Source organism: Scylla paramamosain, chromosome 18 (genome assembly GCF_035594125.1).
Source record: "Scylla paramamosain isolate STU-SP2022 chromosome 18, ASM3559412v1, whole genome shotgun sequence".
Classification (NCBI taxonomy): Eukaryota; Metazoa; Arthropoda; class Malacostraca; order Decapoda; family Portunidae; genus Scylla; species Scylla paramamosain.
This window is the reverse complement of record NC_087168.1, coordinates 17,553,506-17,570,840: the sequence shown is the minus strand read 5'-3', so window position 1 is coordinate 17,570,840 and position 17,335 is coordinate 17,553,506. Positions and strand designations below refer to the sequence as shown.

Here is a 17,335-nt window from a genome sequence, read left to right as displayed (position 1 = left end):
GAAGTGGAGCTGATTATCTCCTACCCAGGGCTGATTCAGAGCATGGCCAAGGGTCAGCAGATGTAAATATTTTCCTGAAGTAGTATGAGTAACACTAAGGTTAAAGAGGACGAGGTTAGTAAGGAGCAGGTAACTCCTTTATGGTAGACTGGTGAATAGATCCCGAATATTTCCCACCTGAGTCATGGAACTATATTTATTATCATTTTTTTTTTAGTTAGACTTACAAACTTAAAACAATGTGGGGATTATGGAAGTACTCTTTGCCTACTATTTTCGAGGCGGTAACTATTCATTTGCAAGCAAACGTGATTTTTTTTTTTTTTTTCAAATTGTGATCGATACAATGAAGGAATGTCCTGTAAAGTTAATGAATGAATCTAGACTTAACCTAGCTGACCGTCTGATGAAAATGCAAGTTAACAAAGTGGGGTTGATGGACTACAAAGTATTTTTTTTTTTCACGCATTGCTTTTATTGATATGTATATTATATACATAAATGAACGACAACGAGAGCCGCCGCCACACACTCCCACCTGCAGCACAACACAACAGACAGCAATGTCAACAACACTGTGCCTCGCTGTCACGCAACACTGCAATGCCTACTGTTTGAAACGCTTAGTACCAAAGTCTTCATGCTGTTGAACAGCGTCATTGTAATGTCAAACACTTAAAACGTAATAATTTATAATTTTTCCATTCATGTGTACATGTCTTCGATAATCATTGCCCTTATGTGAAAAAAAAAAGTTTTGTATCAGTGTTGATGTATCAATATAAAGATCCTATAAATTCTAGATAGGGTCTCCATACTGATATATAGCAAAGCGTTCTGCCTCTGTTGCTGTTGTTGCTGCTGCTGCTGCTGGCCACCCACACACCCACCCACACACACACACGCACACACACACCTATTGTTAATCACACAGCCCAACCTTACCTGGGCAACCCTACACACTATAATGTCGAAAATGAAAGCTTTGAAAACCTCCTTGATCACTGAATGCCACGCGATCCCTTTATAAAAACACTGACTGGGGTTCACTGGGTGGTGGATTCCTACATGATTCAGACTTGGTGTGGTATGTTCATCATTCCATGCATATTTACTAGAATGAATTACCATCCTTAAAACTATATACAGTGCTAACCCCTCTAATAATGCGACTGGGGAAATATTAATTGATGCACTTTGCCAGAGTGACTGTTGGGTATTTTTGACATGGAGAGGCCAGGGAAGGCCTTATGCTGGTAGTGCAGGACAGGATGGTAAGTCCTGGCATGCACATTAAATAACTACCAGCCAATTATACTATGAGGAAATAAATAATTACAGTGGCAGTCATTTCACTGGGATAGGGATGGGGATTGGGATGGGTACTTGGGACACGTGCCTCTGTCAGCCAAGAGTGATTAACAGGAATGTGAACTACTGGCATGCAGGATCTTAACACTTCAACTTCACGGGAGAAGCAGGGGAGGGGAGGGGGGCAGGTGCACAGGTTAGCCACAGTGACACTCAAGATTTTAAAACACTCAGTGATCAGGAAATTACAGTAATATATCAAAAGTGTCGAAGGTCAATGTATATCAGATCTACATATCTTGGTCTTGAAGGAATACAAGTTGAGCTTCTTGTTACTGCCACTGCTGGAATGGGTGCCATGCACATCAGAGTGCCAGTGAGCAGGTTTTGATGACATCTTGGGACAGCAAGTCCCTCAATTGTTGCTTGGCTTGCTGTGGCAGCCCAGCAGAGGGTCAGGAATAGTGTGGAGGTGAGCAAGAAAAGCCTGTCTGCAGCCAAATATGCATTCAGTCAGGCTCACAATGCACTGCTGCTGCCTTGCTGTGAACCAGCTTGAATAGTTCTATTGTCATGTAGATCATGAGACATATTTGTCTTCTATCTTTCACTTCTTTATTTTTCAGTGCTATCAAGGAATAAACAAGATGCAATTCTCAGCATCTGATGGCACACCTTTGGTTGCCACAAGACTGGGTAACAGTTAAATGACTGTTATATTAAATCATATTGTCTACTCTTCCTATGACTTCTAATGGTGTTCTGAAGGTGTTACAGCTCCATTAGTTCCCCAGGTTCTGTATAAATGAACAACTTTGGTACTGTTCTCACATGCATTCTTTTCAAGCAGATATGTGTATTTTATGATTGGCACAAACAAGGTCTCACAACTAGCTTTGGGCACTGGCAAGCCACCTGAGCACTATGAGTACTGTGTAACCTGGTTTATTAAGCTGTTCTTGGTGCTTCTCCAGATCCTGGCCAGTAAACAGCTCCCTTCATTTTGACAAGTCTGAATATGCAAGTATACTGGCCTCTGCAGTTCAACTCTCTTCCTTTTCTTGTGAGTTATGCCAGACAATTTTTTTTCCAATCAAAGAGGGTAGGAGAGGCATTAGAGTTTTGTGAATTACAACACTGCTCCTCCCTTTCTTCACTGGGTGAAATTTTAGAGGTCATGAATCATGATTCTTGAACTTATGAAAATATTATCACTTCCTTCTATATCCTCATGCATTGTGTTTGATACAAAGTACCTAAATATCAATACTCTGTGCATGGATACCTAAAATGTTCTGCAACTCTTTACATCAGATTGCTTATTCATAGCATCATAATAAGAACTTTGACATATACTTGTTACACTGTAATAAAGAAATGCAAGAAACAAATTAATAGATCATTCAGGCAGATGAATCTTTAGTTGCTCCATACAATCTGGCTGTTGCGCTCAAAACCAACCAACCAACCAACTAGTCAATCCCTTTGGTAACATGAATGAGAGATAGAGAAGGTGCAACCAAAACAATGTTAAATCATGGGCAATACTCAAAATATGCAGGAATACATGAACAGGATTAATACACAATTATTGGAATATGTACGGCACCACATTGCAATGTAGCATCAGGAAAAGATCAGAATAGCTCACAATGGTGCAGTATACATAGTATAGATTACTGCAAGCACTGAATACTCCTAAATGCAGAAAAAAAAATAATATCACCAGGTAAACACTAGATAAATATTGTAAAACAGTAATATCATCAGGTAAATACAGTGCATCAAAATATGAAAACTTGTGATAAAGTAATGGGAATGTAACAATAACATACTCATAAATTATACGGAGAACATAAGGTCATTAATAGCAGTAATTACACATGCATGCCTTCCACCCTCCGTCCTTCCTGGCGCAGCTGCTGAGGAAGGACTTATACACGGAGCAGCCCCCAGAGGTCATGGGTCACCAGCCACCCACCGCCAGCACTGGTGACCAAGCTCTGCACAACACTTCCATCACACAATCATGGACAGAGAGAGAGAGAGAGAGAGAAATAGCTTAGTGCCTCTCATCTTCTAGTTACAAAAGAAGTGAATATTTTACAAAGGAAAGGAAAGGAAAAGAGAGAGAGAGAGAGAAAAGAGAGAGAGAGAGAGAGAGAGAGAGAGAGAGAGAGAGAGAGAGAGAGAGAGAGAGAGAGAGAGAGAGAGAGAGAGAGAGAGAGAGAGAGAGAGAGAGAGAGAAAATACACACAAAAACATCACAAAAAAAAAAGGCTACATATGAAAATTACATGGATTACGTGACAACTCCAAGACATTCATAGGTATAGAAAGTGACTACAGTACAGGCCATTAAAAAACATGTCCACTGAAATGTTAGCATGTTGGTTACATGTGTTAAGATTTTATAGAAACTTTGGCAGATATTCTCATGAAAATACTAAATAGATTATATCTGAAGAACACTCATATAACAGCAAAATGTAGCAATAAATCAAGAAATATATGTAATAGCAATATAAGGAGAAAATTAGTTAAGACAAGATATCATACTTTCACTAACTGCTGGAATAAAAACAGGAAAAGATCACTAGTTTCATTGCTTCATCCTTACAGTTACCTATCACAATACCAATAGCCATTTAACATTTCAAGTTACTCTAAAGGAAGAAGTGGTAATGCAAATAATCATCCCAGATCAGCTTCTTTGTGCTCACAACATTACAGAGCCAAAACTAGGTAATCCAACTTCACATACTTAAGGAGGTACAGTATACCCTATTGTGTTCCTTCACCTAGCTGTCTGTGTGCTCCAGGTTTGCCCTTGCTCTTCACACACACACACACACACACACACACACACACACACACACACACACACACACACACACACACACACACAGCCCAAATGCTTCGAGTCCATTAGTGCTGCACTGTCCGAGGATGACTGGAGCTTGTGTTGCAAATCTGACTAAGAATATACTAAGACCTAAGAAGAATTACTATAAACAAAGACTTGATTTTTCCTTGTTAGTCTGGTTTTAGATGTTCTATACTTTCCTTTGCTATTTAGAGACAATGGATGTTATATGCATGAAATGTTAAAACACTAATTGTACAATCACTACAACACACCTACTTACTTGCACTGAATGCTAATCTTGCCACAGGAAATGACACTGCGGCATCTAGACTTGAATCTCGAGGAACTTTTAAAGATTGTCTGAGTAGGAAATACTATACAGCCGACATCACACAGGAAACGTGAACTGTAAGGGAATGTTCTATATATCTCAGTTTTGTCTTTTCATTTTGTAGGGAGGTGGAGTTAATATACAAGAACAGGATAAAGTTACTGGCACTTGTTATCCATCCTGACCTTAATACAACTTCATGCATCTGTTGACTGGCTTGGCTGGTGCCCCTGAACATCACAAATGCTCATACACTGGCATGGCAGGCATCCCTGAATGCTGAAGATACACTGGCTTGACTGGCTGGCATCCTTGCAGGTTACAGTGACTTTTAAACAACAACACAGGACAAAATGGATACATAATGTGACAGTTTCCTTACAGATGACTATGACCTATCTTTTGTGTCCCTGAGGAGTGAGTTGATGACCACTGTCCACCAGCAATCAATTCCAGTAGTGTGTGCAAAGCCAACACATAATGACTGCACTCTGTCAGCAGCTTCACACAGAGGCAGGGTGTGCAAATGTTACACCTTCAAAATCTTCACATTTAAATGTACCAAAAGAGCAATAGGGATTTAAATGCAGACTACAGGCACAATATGGAAGCCAAAACACACACACACACACACACACACACACACACACACACAGCCAAACAATACAACTGGTAAACTTTCCACACATGAAGAAAATGTTAAATCCGCTATACTCCTCAACATTATCATTTAGAGAAGATTGCACTGCTCTATTTCTACACACATGAAGATTTTGATGTAGGTAAATACCACAAACATGGAGGTCCATACCAAACTCATATATGACATATGCAAGCATCTATGAAAAGGTGGCTATGCAGCGATCTGTGCCTCTCCAAAGCTACATGTGTGTGCTGATACAGTTATGAACAGTGACTGCTAAGAACAATACCCACAACAGGCTTTTATGGTCAGCCACTTAAATACTGGTCTTATTCCTCCATTATGTCAGGAGATACCAATACACTTTCTGACACTCAAGTCCACATCTTATTCTTTCATCATTACATTTTCTATATAATACCAGTATCATCATTAATAAGACAGTGATTCCAGAGAAAATGCACTTTTTAAGGCAATGATATTTGATATGTGGCCTGTTGGTGTTAAATGATGAAAAAGAAAACTTGTAAATAATGTCCAATGTATGACACATCAATTGGCCAACTAGCCAGCACCTTCACAGCTCAACACCACACTTGCAAATAACTCAACCCACAAATGGAGACCTTGGATGACCCTACTTTGTATTATGATGCTGACTCCTGATTGTTTTGCAAGGCTGACTGTTCCTGCATCTAACATATAGAGACTGGTCCACTCACGAAGCTACACGAGTTTTATGTTGCAATGCACTATAACTCTCCTCTAACATGTATACATATTATGTAATACTGAATGTGATGAGTAATTTCAAGATGAGCTGTACCACAAACAGTGATGCGCTCAGCACCTGTGTGTGTTGGAGTGATGGCACATGATATGTTAGAGACACTTTGTACTGCTGATGTGGTGGAGGGCAGTGCAGCCAGCCTTCCACACCTTACTTCCTCTCTCAGGGGCACACTTAAGCTATAAGTAATTGGTGCAGATATAATCACAACACATGAAAGGAAAAGTTTGTAGTAAGTTCACATTGAAAACAAAAACATTTTGTATGCAGAGAAACAAAGCATCTGGTGCAATTCCATCACACCTTACACTGTCACAAAATTCACAACAAATATTATAGTTGTGTGCAAGATTGGTACACATCATTTGTACATACAGAACAAAAATATCACAATGAAACAAACACAATATGATAATTTAGTACAAAATAAATAAGGTGAAACCTTTGTGTAAACTTTCACTTGTACTACATACAGGAAAAGATAAGAACTGAATTATGAGTCATACAGATTCACAAAGGTCTGAATTAGTGTTCCACTGGTACACACTACAAGAATCCCATGGCTCATGAAATGTAATACATTCTTAGCAATCATTTACTATCCATTTGAATTCAAATCCAGATAGCTATCAATTCATGATTTCAATCTTGTTAGTAGTGTGTTCCTTCCTAAAAAAATGTTAACAGATATTCTTTTGTATCTGTATTTCAGTGCATTACTATAATGACTGGGAAAATAAAAGATGCTGCAGTTTGATTCATGCTGCATTTAACCTCCATGACTCTTAACCCAAGCCTCATTCTCTCCTTCCTTCAGGCACCTTGGCCACTCTGGTGCAACTGGCTCCACATTTCCTGACATGTGTTTAATCATGTCTTTGCAAGAGGAGTTTCACAAGAAGCCATCATGTGAGTTTTTAGTTATTTATATTATCTTATCCTATGTACACAGAAAGATCAACTTATTGTCAATATTTCCCTGAAACATTTAATCAGTTCTGTGATACTGTCCTCATGTTTAAAACAGGAAGGCAGCAGTCAATCATCACCATAAAGATTGTCTCCTTACTCACTAGGATGAACAGTGACAAAGCACTGAAGTATCCTAAGAAATCACGGAATCATGTACTCTTATTTCACCACAACCACAGATAACACACAAGGCAGACTTACACAGAGGTTACTAGACCAAAGGCTGGTGGTTGATGGCTAGGTGAACTATCACCATACTTCGCGCCATCATCCCAAACCTGCTTTTTTGTCCATGATAGTGAATGGAAACCACAGATAGCAGTAACTGATAAAGCACAGCCAGAAAAGACTAAGATGAGTATCACTACCTCAAGTCCTGCTGAGAAACAGATTGACCAAGACTGATTAACAACAACAAGCAGTATTTTAGGCAAGTTCAAGCTGTGCCAATGACCAGATTTCACCACAAGCTGTACAGTAATGTGGAAACAATAGTCAGGCAAGTGTGACTCAACACAAGCCTTACGGTCAACCAATTAATCATGTAATGCTGTACCCACCACTACAACAGTCATTATCACTATTATGATTATAAATTTTCAATATCCAACTTATAGAAAATTAATATTATTCCAGTGCATATAACTATGGCAAGTGACTGAAGTTGCTATTACTGATGAAATAACACCATGCCACAGAGAATTCAACTTCAAGAAGGACAGAAAGGGTGAAGGGCCGTAATAATGAGAAAAGTGAGAAGTGTCTGTGGTATTGCTGTGTTTGGTAACAGGAAGAAAAAAATAAAAAATAAATAAAATAGGGCAGTACTCTCCAGCACCATAATTAGTATTATGCTGACAGACCACAACAACAATCCTATACACAAAGTGCCTCTACAGACTCACCAATTGTTGTGGTACAAGTATACATTGCTATCTTTCATGGATACACATGGCGTCCCTAAACCCTACATGGAAAGTGGTGGTCATTTTCATGGGAAAGCAATGCCAGTGATGTCACATTCAGGTGAGGTGCAAAAAGCTGAATAACTAAAAATGAGGAAGCATTACTCATGTGCTTCTCTCAGTGCAAGACTGGTGATCAACAAGAGTGAAAGATTAAAGAATGCACTGATCCACAGCTGTACTACAAGCATCCACTACTATAATGCTTAGTGCTAACTCTAAAAAAATAATACTGCAGTAATGAGGAAAACTCAGAAACTACAGAGAACAAAATACTATGAAAGAATGAGAACAGCAGTGATAAAACAGTATTTACAGTATAAGAACTGCAATGATGGAAAATTACAAAAATAAAATAGTAAAGCGAAAATTACAAAAATAAAATAGTAAAGCAAGAGAAATTGTGATAGAACAGCACATTATGAAAGTTACAGGGATAAAAAGAAAATATAGTAAGAAAATTAGTGATAATATAGTATGAGTAAGTGACAGATACTGTAATTTAATGTGCTAGTGTGTGTAGCTGAGTGGTGCAAAACAAGTTGAAAAGTTAGTATGTGCAGTACAGTGGCGTGGAAACAAGTTACGACTACTGTTCTCAGAGATGAGGAGCCTAAAGGTAATCATTCATTCTCTTCTCTGCCAAGCATCTGTATGTTGATGTTTTGTGTATGCAGAGGAATGAGTGTCTCTGAATCATCCCACACACATGATTCACTCATTAAACCTTGTTACTTAAGCTGTATCACACACACACACACACACACACACACACACACACACACACACACACACACACACACACAGGGCATGACTAGCTTATTCATGGGACCAGTGACTTAATCCCAATGAAATCCTAAAATATCAAGAAAATGTTATTGTCAGGTAGGATTATACAAAAAAAAATTCCTTAAAACCTACAGCAACAAGAGGCCTCAAACCCACGCCCACCATCACCACAAACTTGGAAATGGTAAGCATCACACAAGACTCCACACATGTCTTTACTTAGTGACTATAGAATAAACAATTTTGTATCAAGTGCATTAAGAATATTTATTTACATCACTGACCTACGCCAGCACCAGCACCACTGTAAAGGGTAGTAAAGGGCAGGCAATAATCACAACTTGGCCACTGGGGGATCATGGAATAGGGGGAATGGTGTATGCAGCCACTACCCTGGTGCTGGAGCAAGTCTTGATGAAACAGAGAAGAGGACTATTGGAAATAATTATAACAACCTTCATGGTTCTTGCTGAAGGAAAGCATGAAAGAGAATCCAGGAAGTGATATCAAGAACAAACTTACTTTCATGATGTCCAAGAGAGGATGCAAGACCTCCAAAAGAGTCAACTGGAAACCCAACCTCAAGGGTAACAATCTTATAATACATACTTTGCTCTAAGAGATTATCAGATGCCAGGAAGCTGCTGAGACATCCACAGCATCCGGAGATTCAGTGACACACAACCGTGAATGCAGACCTCTAATGCAAGTTACAGGAGCTAAATGTTATTGCCTCTGTGAAAGACTCTTTATCTAAGGTTTCCCTACGCTCCTCTTTTTCTTTTTTTCTCCAAGCATTATTTTTAAAATTTACTATCTTACTTAAAATTATACATACTTGTCTAAGCTGGAAATGCAATAGCATTGAATCTTTGGAAGACTTAAAACAAAGAGATACATACACATTTGTGTCTGACTAAAACAACAAGTCATGAGAAATCTCCAAATCTTTGGTGAATATAGAAACCTATAATAGTTTTGTCGGTCATGGCTTGGCAGCCACTGTATACTGGTGTCTGGAATATAAAAGCACCTGGTGCTGCTTCATCTCTGCAATCTAAAAAAATGCTTAAATGTGCAAATGTCTGTCTGAGAACATAGTTTGTCTATCACTCATAAATAAAATGCACAGAGGTGAAAGATTAACTCAAATGAGAGTAAAATCACAAACTGAAACTTATACAAAACACAAGACAACTTTCATTATCATGCCACACTGATGGCAATCAATGCTGCTGCTGGCCACCACACAAACACACACATACACACACACACACACACAAACATTTAGTATTGCTAGGATGGTCATCACTAATCAACACACACACAAGTATGCATACTCACAAACATAAATCATCAGATAATAAATGCCCTTCAAATGCCTTCATTTCTTATGTTACATAATATCACAAAGATAAATAAATGCATGGCAAACCCATCCTAATGATCAAAATGAACAAAGCCTCTTCTTAATGTCAACTATCACATTCCACAGTCTTGACACAACAAAGCCACCAGAGCACCATAAAAAATTCTTATTCCCTTCTCTTACTCTCCCTTATGAGGTGTTCTCAATAAATTTCCAGACTGACACTTTACATAAAAACACATAAGGTAATCTTAGTCTGCTTCCGTCATCCTCAATAAAGCTGTCCAATGTGGAGTGATGCAGCACACCTGAGCTGCTGCACCTGAGACAAGTGGTGGCAGTGCAAAGATGGGACAGTTAAGGAGGCCAAAATCCTCAGTTGGTGACTCTCATGGTTGCTACAAGTTCATTTCCAGGTGCTCAATAACCAGCACTAGTTTCTCTTGGCCAATCTATTCTACTTTCATACCAATTTTTTAGTGTTCTTGTGCCCAAAGACAGGCATGACAGCTGTATGTCCTGCTTATGAGGAGTGCCAGTTTGGGAATTCAATGACTACACATCATACAAGGATACGACTCGATCACTCTTAATGGCTAATGGGGGAATATGGTAAAACCTATTATATACTGTACATGCATGACCTCATTTCTCTGTTTCAATTAATTATATTAATATTAAAGTCTAAAAAATCATAGTGTTCAGCTGCTCATAATGCTTAACTATTAAAATCCTTTCTGCTGTAATATTCTGCCAGGCATAGCTCTTCCTGCCAGCTGAGCATGACAACAACACAGTGACAGTCAATGCCTCTCACAATGCTAAACCTTAGTTGTGGTGTTCCTCAAGTGCCAAATTTATGATCATTTTCCAATCCAACCTTCATGTCACACACATGATGCCTTGATCCAATAGCAACATGATACACTTCAGACAGCATGGGAAAGTAACATAAATCTGTCTAAAAAAAAAAAAAAAAAAAATCAGATCTTAGTTGTGTCTAGTGAAATGTTTGTTGTGTCATGGAAAACATCATTTTCACATAATAATACAACAGCACTGTGCACTAAGGGCACACTGTAGAAAGTTATACCATTCTATATTATGAAAGTCTTCAGTCAAAAGATATAAACCTCAAAATCAAATATGACAGAAAACACTTGATTCACAGTTTAAATAACATCACTCTGAAACATAATAACTGCAATACAACACATCACTAAGAAAATTGGACATGAAATCTTCTCACTCATAACATATCACTCCAACAAACACATCACATCATTAAAAACAAAACACATTATATAATCATGGGTGGGGCTCTGTGTTCAAGACTGAAATAACACCACTTCCCAACACACTGACTGAAGCACATCACATCACAACAGTGTAATGCAATGGTAAAATCAAGGTCAGAAATCAACTAACTTGCCACACTCACTTCCACTGTTTGCATTTTCTCTCAATCTTAAATCTAATGTGCAAACAGTCTTACAAAATCTGACAACTGATAACACATTAGGTGATCTAGGACTAATGAAATATAAGAGAAAAACAGCAGAAATATGAGACTCCAGTTATTTCACTAATGACCATGATAGTTTTCTTCTCTCTTCACCTCTCAGCACACTCCAGCAACCAGCCAAGTGACCACCTGTCAGCTCCAACTACTTACACATAACCAGCTGGTGGAGGACCTTCCTGGTGGCGTGTCAAGAGGCAGAGGAGGCAGGAGTAGTGCCTTGAGTGGAGGAAGACTGGGTGAGGGGGCAGGCCTGGTCATCTGGGTGTCCCACACATGCCACCACTGGTACATGTCCCGAGTCCCACATGCCTGGCCCACACAGCTCACACAGGCCCACCAGCGTGCATGGCAGGTGGCTCATGCTGCGATACTGATGCAGGAGACCACGAGCCTGGAGTGAGTCAGATAAAAGTAATGCTTATCATCAAGAACAGAACGTAAATACTTAGCAAAAAGAGGATGGTTTGAATGGTGACAGAAAGAAACAATGAGTCTAAAGTGTGCAGGATAAGGTAATGCTTATTATAAAGAATGTAAAATAGATCCTGAAAGAGAAAAGGAGGGTTTGAATAGAGACAGAGAGAAACAATGAGTCTGAAGTGTGCAGGATAAAAATAATGCTTATCACAAAGAACATAACATAAATACTTGCAAAAAGAGGATAGTCTGAACAGAGACAGAAACCATGACTCTAAGTGTGCAGGTAAGTACCTTGCATTACATATATACAACAAAAATAAAACACACACACACACACACACACACACACACAAAAGGCTAGATATTTAAAGAGAACAAAATCAAAACTGAGAAAGGGGGTAAGAAAAAACACTTCTTCCACAAAAGTATACCTGGATTAGAAAAGACAATAGAACAAGAAACATCCATCAACTAGAGAAAAAACAGGATAAATATATAGAGCCCTAATAAAGAGATGGAAGTGAATGAAAGAAAGATCAAATAAGAGTACAAAGCCACAACATATCAAACCAGGAGAGCCCAACACACCTTCTTCAGCACCATCTGACCCTGCATGTGGCCAGCTAGGGAGGTGAAGTACAGCAGAGTTTCATCTGGCCGTAGGTTCTGGTCCACCACATCGGCCCCGTAGATGCTGACGATGGCCACGGACAGGAAGAGATGGAAGTAGTCAGTCTGGTAGTTACTCCAGCACGCCTCCCACATTGCCAACGCCTCATCCTCTGGGAACTCTCGCTTGAAGCATCTGTCAGAGGCAAGGTGAGGTGAGATGAGGTGAAGTGAGAAGAGAAGAGGAAAGAGATGACCAGGCAAGACAAGACAAAAGAGGAGAGGAGAGGAGAGGAGAGCAAAACAGAGAAGAGAGCAGAGGAGAGGAGAAAAGAGGCTTAAACTGAATCACACCAATAAATTGGTGCTTGTTATCTATATTACAACTTTCTGAATAATTTCAAATTAATCTAAACCTGAAAAAAAAAAAAAAAAAATGGATGTTCGTTCATATTGAACATTCACATTATGCTTGTTGAAATTCATATACAAGAAATCTGAGGATATAACAATTATTCTCTGTATGCACAAGCTGGTAAATATAACTACAAAAAAACATGTACACACTATATTTCCTGCACAAAATATGTCTCATCCACATCATGCCCACTTTCTCTGCAGTGAACAAAGGTACAGAACATTATAGGCAATGAAAATCAGAGATGAGGAAAACTTAACATAAATAAAACACAATAATCTAGAATTTGCAAAGCATAATCATGTCTGCAAAGACTGCAAAGACAGTCAAGCTCAACATGTAATAAAGGAAACAGTGAATGAGACTTTTTTTTTTTTCCATACCAAATCCATCCTCATATAAAGAAATAATCTAATAAATATCATAATAAGAATATATTCTTGCAAAAAACACATAACAAACAAAGAGACTGCAAATCAACAGGAAACACAGTACATAGTCAGACTCCAATAACACATAATCTGTCTATATACCAGGCTGGCAACTTCACACAGGGTGGCCCAGACAAAGCACCACACACATCATTCACACTTTTACCCCTACTGGCCCCTGGTGGAAAGGGACAGTCACATGGATGAATAAATAAAATAAAATGGAAGGTGGAAAGGGATGCCTTGTGGATGAATAAATAAAACAATACAAAAGAACCAAACTCAGACTCACAGCAAGATCCATCTGTGGCAGAAGAGCAGGTCCATCCCATCCTGCTGATTGTCCATGTGATTGAAGAACCGAGGAGTCATGAGTCGCAGGAGCTCCCTCAGGTAGCTCTGTGGAAGGAGAGAGACAGAGATGCTTTTGATGTATGTGTGTATTGTGTTAGGGCTTGCTTAGTTGTGTAACTTAAAGGTGTATGTTTGATGATGATGTGTGTGTGTGTGTGTGTGTGTGTGTGTGTGTGTGTGTGTGTATCTATTTGTGTTCTTACAGGAATGAGTTACAGTAAGCTTCTTAATGGCTCATCTTTTAATACAAAATTGTTATATATATATCTTTTTATACTTGTGTAGATTTATTCCTATTTATCTCCACTTGATTCACTTCTACATCTTAGCACTCTTTCCCATATCTCTACAACACTTCACTTTAGTATTCCACTTTTCCTCAGCACTGCATATTTTATCTCCAATTCAGTTCACTCAAATTTCCTTATCTCCACATCCTCCTACTCTGCCCACCCTCCCCATTACCAGGTTCTTCTCCATGTCCTCGTCCTTGGGTGAGGTGACGAAGATGGTCTTGCTCATGAGGCCCGTAAAGCACCAAAACACATCAGCCTCATTGCGCACCTCAGCCAGGATGGGTGCCAGGATGTCCGACATGCCCTGTGTGTACCTGTGGGGACAAGATTAACAATTAAAGAGAGGCAAATATGAAGAATGCAATAATTAAGAGAGTGATAAAGACAAAGAAGTAAATGAATACAAAGAGGTAAGGAAATAGTAAGAGAGAGTTCAATATAAAGAAAACCATAAATAAAAGTAACAATATGAAGAAATGAATACAAAGAGATAGGAAAATAGTAAGAGAGAGACAAATATAAAGAAAACAACTCATAAAAGAGTGACAAGTATAAAGAGGGAAACTAAGGAGAAATATGAAAGAACAGGAGAAAGGGAGAGAAGAAACAGAAAAGCAGGAATATGATGCAGAACAATAATAATCAACAGAAAACAAATATCTATTCTCCACTTTACAAATAATAACAAATAAAAAAATATGAAGAAACAGAAGGCAAAAGAAAAAAAATAACAGGAACACAATACAGAAGAGCAATCAGCAGAAGACAAACACCTGCTCTTCACCACCACCACCACCACCACCACCACTACCACCACACTCACCCCATGACAGGATTGTGTACAGCAAAGTTGAGCAGGATCCTCTTCATCTTCTCCAGGTTGGGGTTGTCATTGCCAGCAAAGCAAGGGTTGGAGCGGTCAGTGCGCACCACGTCCTTCTCCACCGTACACTGAACGTTGCGGCGGAACCAGTCCAGCTCCTCCCCCGACATGCTCTCCCTCAATGCACTGACAGAGGCACAGGAGGACAGAAGAATGATTTGAAGTGGGTATTAGCATGTTATGTGGCTGTTTGTATGTATGCTTTTGTTTTGAATGGAATCAGTACAGTTCCTTCCCTGAACAATTGCTTCCATGACATGCTCTCTCTCAAAGCACTGCAGGACACAAAGATGATTTTAAATTGATATTGGTAAGGTATAGTGGTAGAAGTATGATGTTCTGTGACTGTTTATGTTGTTAAGTCCAGCTCCTCCCCTGACAAGCTCTCCCTCATAGCACTGCGTATTCAGAAACACTTTGTTTCCTAACCATGGTTATTTTCAAAGGCCACAGGGATAAGTAGTCATGCTCTTAAGAGTGTTTTCCTGTTAGTAATGTAAAAATCTTGTTAACTATCACTACAACCATAAAAACACCTGTAAAATCCTATGTAACTTCAACTGGAGACTTTTGAATGTAGTGGAGGTGCAGTACACAAATGTTTCAAAATCTGGTCCTGAGTCACTCACTTGATCTTGTGGTAGAGTTGGTGCTTCTCCTCCATGATGGCCTGCCGCTCCAAGAAGGTGGTGCGGAAGTCATAGTAATGGAGGAGGAAAGGCCACACGTTGGCTCTCAACTGCGGCTCCACTCCCCCAAAGAAGATGGCCTGACGCAGGGCTAAGTCGTCCTCAATTTGACCATCCTGTGGGGGGGGATTAATGACATCACATACTCTTTCTTCTAGTTTTGGGTATTCTTTGAGTCTTTATTGATCACCTTCAGTTTTTTTGGTTTTCAACAAAAGATTCCTTTAGCAAATAATTCAAGAAGCCATACAATCATTATATCTTACAATATGCTTCCATAAGTTCTCACTCTTTATTTTAACTTTCTATTCTACCAATATTTATCACTTACATACAATTGTAGACCGTCTGCCTCATTTGGAGTATGATCATATAATGAACTCAACAATCGACAGAGCCACCACCACCACCACCATCATCACCACTACACACTCACCTCATTGAAGTAGGTGACCCAGGCATCAGCATCGAGACACCTGTGCTGGCCCTCCTCAGGGTGCAGCTCAGACTCACTCACTTCAGGCCTGCATGAGAAAATAACACAAAGTTTCATCTGTTATTCTCATATTCCTTATCTACTTCTCCTTGCCTTCATCGATGACCTTATCCACTAAAGTAAATAAGAATAAAAACTTTGCACTAGTATATGAAAGGAGAAGCAAAAAACTTACATTGCATTAAAATAAATCTAAATCAAAACTTTGCTCTAGTATGGAAAAAAACAAAAAATGCACAATCCATTAAAATAAAAATGGAAAATGTGTACTAGTACATGACAGGAGAAGCAAAAATCTTAAAACTTCTTCATAAACACAAAGCCCAACAAACAAGACACAAAGACTCACTTGCAAACAAGGAATTGCTTGAGGGAGACATCGCCGGTTGGACTCTCCTCATCCCTTGGCTTCACCAGGAAATTCCAGTCCTCAAACACAGCCGCCAGCTTGTCCAAGCCACCATGGTGGAAGTGGAAGATCTTGTACTGACTCTCCCGGCTGGCAATGACAAGCTGGCCACACGTATTGTCCCGGTCACTGAAGAACAGCCGCAAGGATTTGCTCTGTCCTGGGAGAGGGAGAAGTGGTGCGTGGCATCAGTGTGTGGATTAAGAGAATGAACAAAAGTGAGATGACATTGAAAAGAGAGTTCTGTGTAATGGAGTCACATGAAGGGGAAAGTAAAGGCATACACTCACATCATTCAAGGGAGGAAAACTATAAGAATAGTTCACATCTTATAGCATTTATCCTCTCATGATTACTAATGTTAAAAGTGTTGTGTAAAGGAAGATAAATCATAATTCACTCACACGCTAGATAAGGACCATTTTGTTGTCAGCAAGTCACTGATAGTTAGTGTGAAGATACACAAAATTTGTAAAATATGAAATACTTATTATTATTCCCATTCACAAAGTCAAATCATGAAAAACAGATCAGAACAGATATTTTTCCCTCTGCTTGTAGGGTCAAAATAAAAGATTTCAGAGTAGATCAGATACAATTAGAAAGATGATCAAGTTTTCCATACTGGATCTAATACAAATCACTCTAATGCCAATTCCTAGGAACTCCTTCAAGAGAATGGCCACAACAGAAGAGTCTCCATAAGTTCCTATCTGTACATTCTAGTCTTGCACACCATCACTTTTGACCTATCTCCCCTCTCTCT

The 17,335-nt window shown here is 39.2% G+C and overlaps 1 protein-coding gene across 8 annotated transcripts in view; it reads right to left on the bottom strand.

Moving 5' to 3' along the window:
- Positions 1-451: 451 nt before the first annotated feature.
- Positions 452-17,335, bottom strand: part of LOC135109205 (TBC1 domain family member 16-like) — a 111,065-nt gene continuing 94,181 nt past the window's right edge. For 7 of the 8 annotated variants that reach the window (XM_064020390.1, XM_064020392.1, XM_064020393.1 and 4 more), the window contains 8 exons: positions 16,510-16,729; positions 16,101-16,188; positions 15,605-15,780; positions 14,916-15,101; positions 14,262-14,406; positions 13,735-13,841; positions 12,573-12,789; positions 2,822-11,955 (listed from right to left, as the gene is read on the bottom strand). In XM_064020390.1, the coding sequence (XP_063876460.1) occupies positions 11,752-11,955; positions 12,573-12,789; positions 13,735-13,841; positions 14,262-14,406; positions 14,916-15,101; positions 15,605-15,780; positions 16,101-16,188; positions 16,510-16,729 (1,343 nt within the window). In that variant the 3' untranslated portion in view covers positions 2,822-11,751. Of the gene's footprint in view, positions 11,956-12,572; positions 12,790-13,734; positions 13,842-14,261; positions 14,407-14,915; positions 15,102-15,604; positions 15,781-16,100; positions 16,189-16,509; positions 16,730-17,335 lie in introns of all 8 variants that reach the window. The other variant, XM_064020395.1, reaches the window with a different exon arrangement.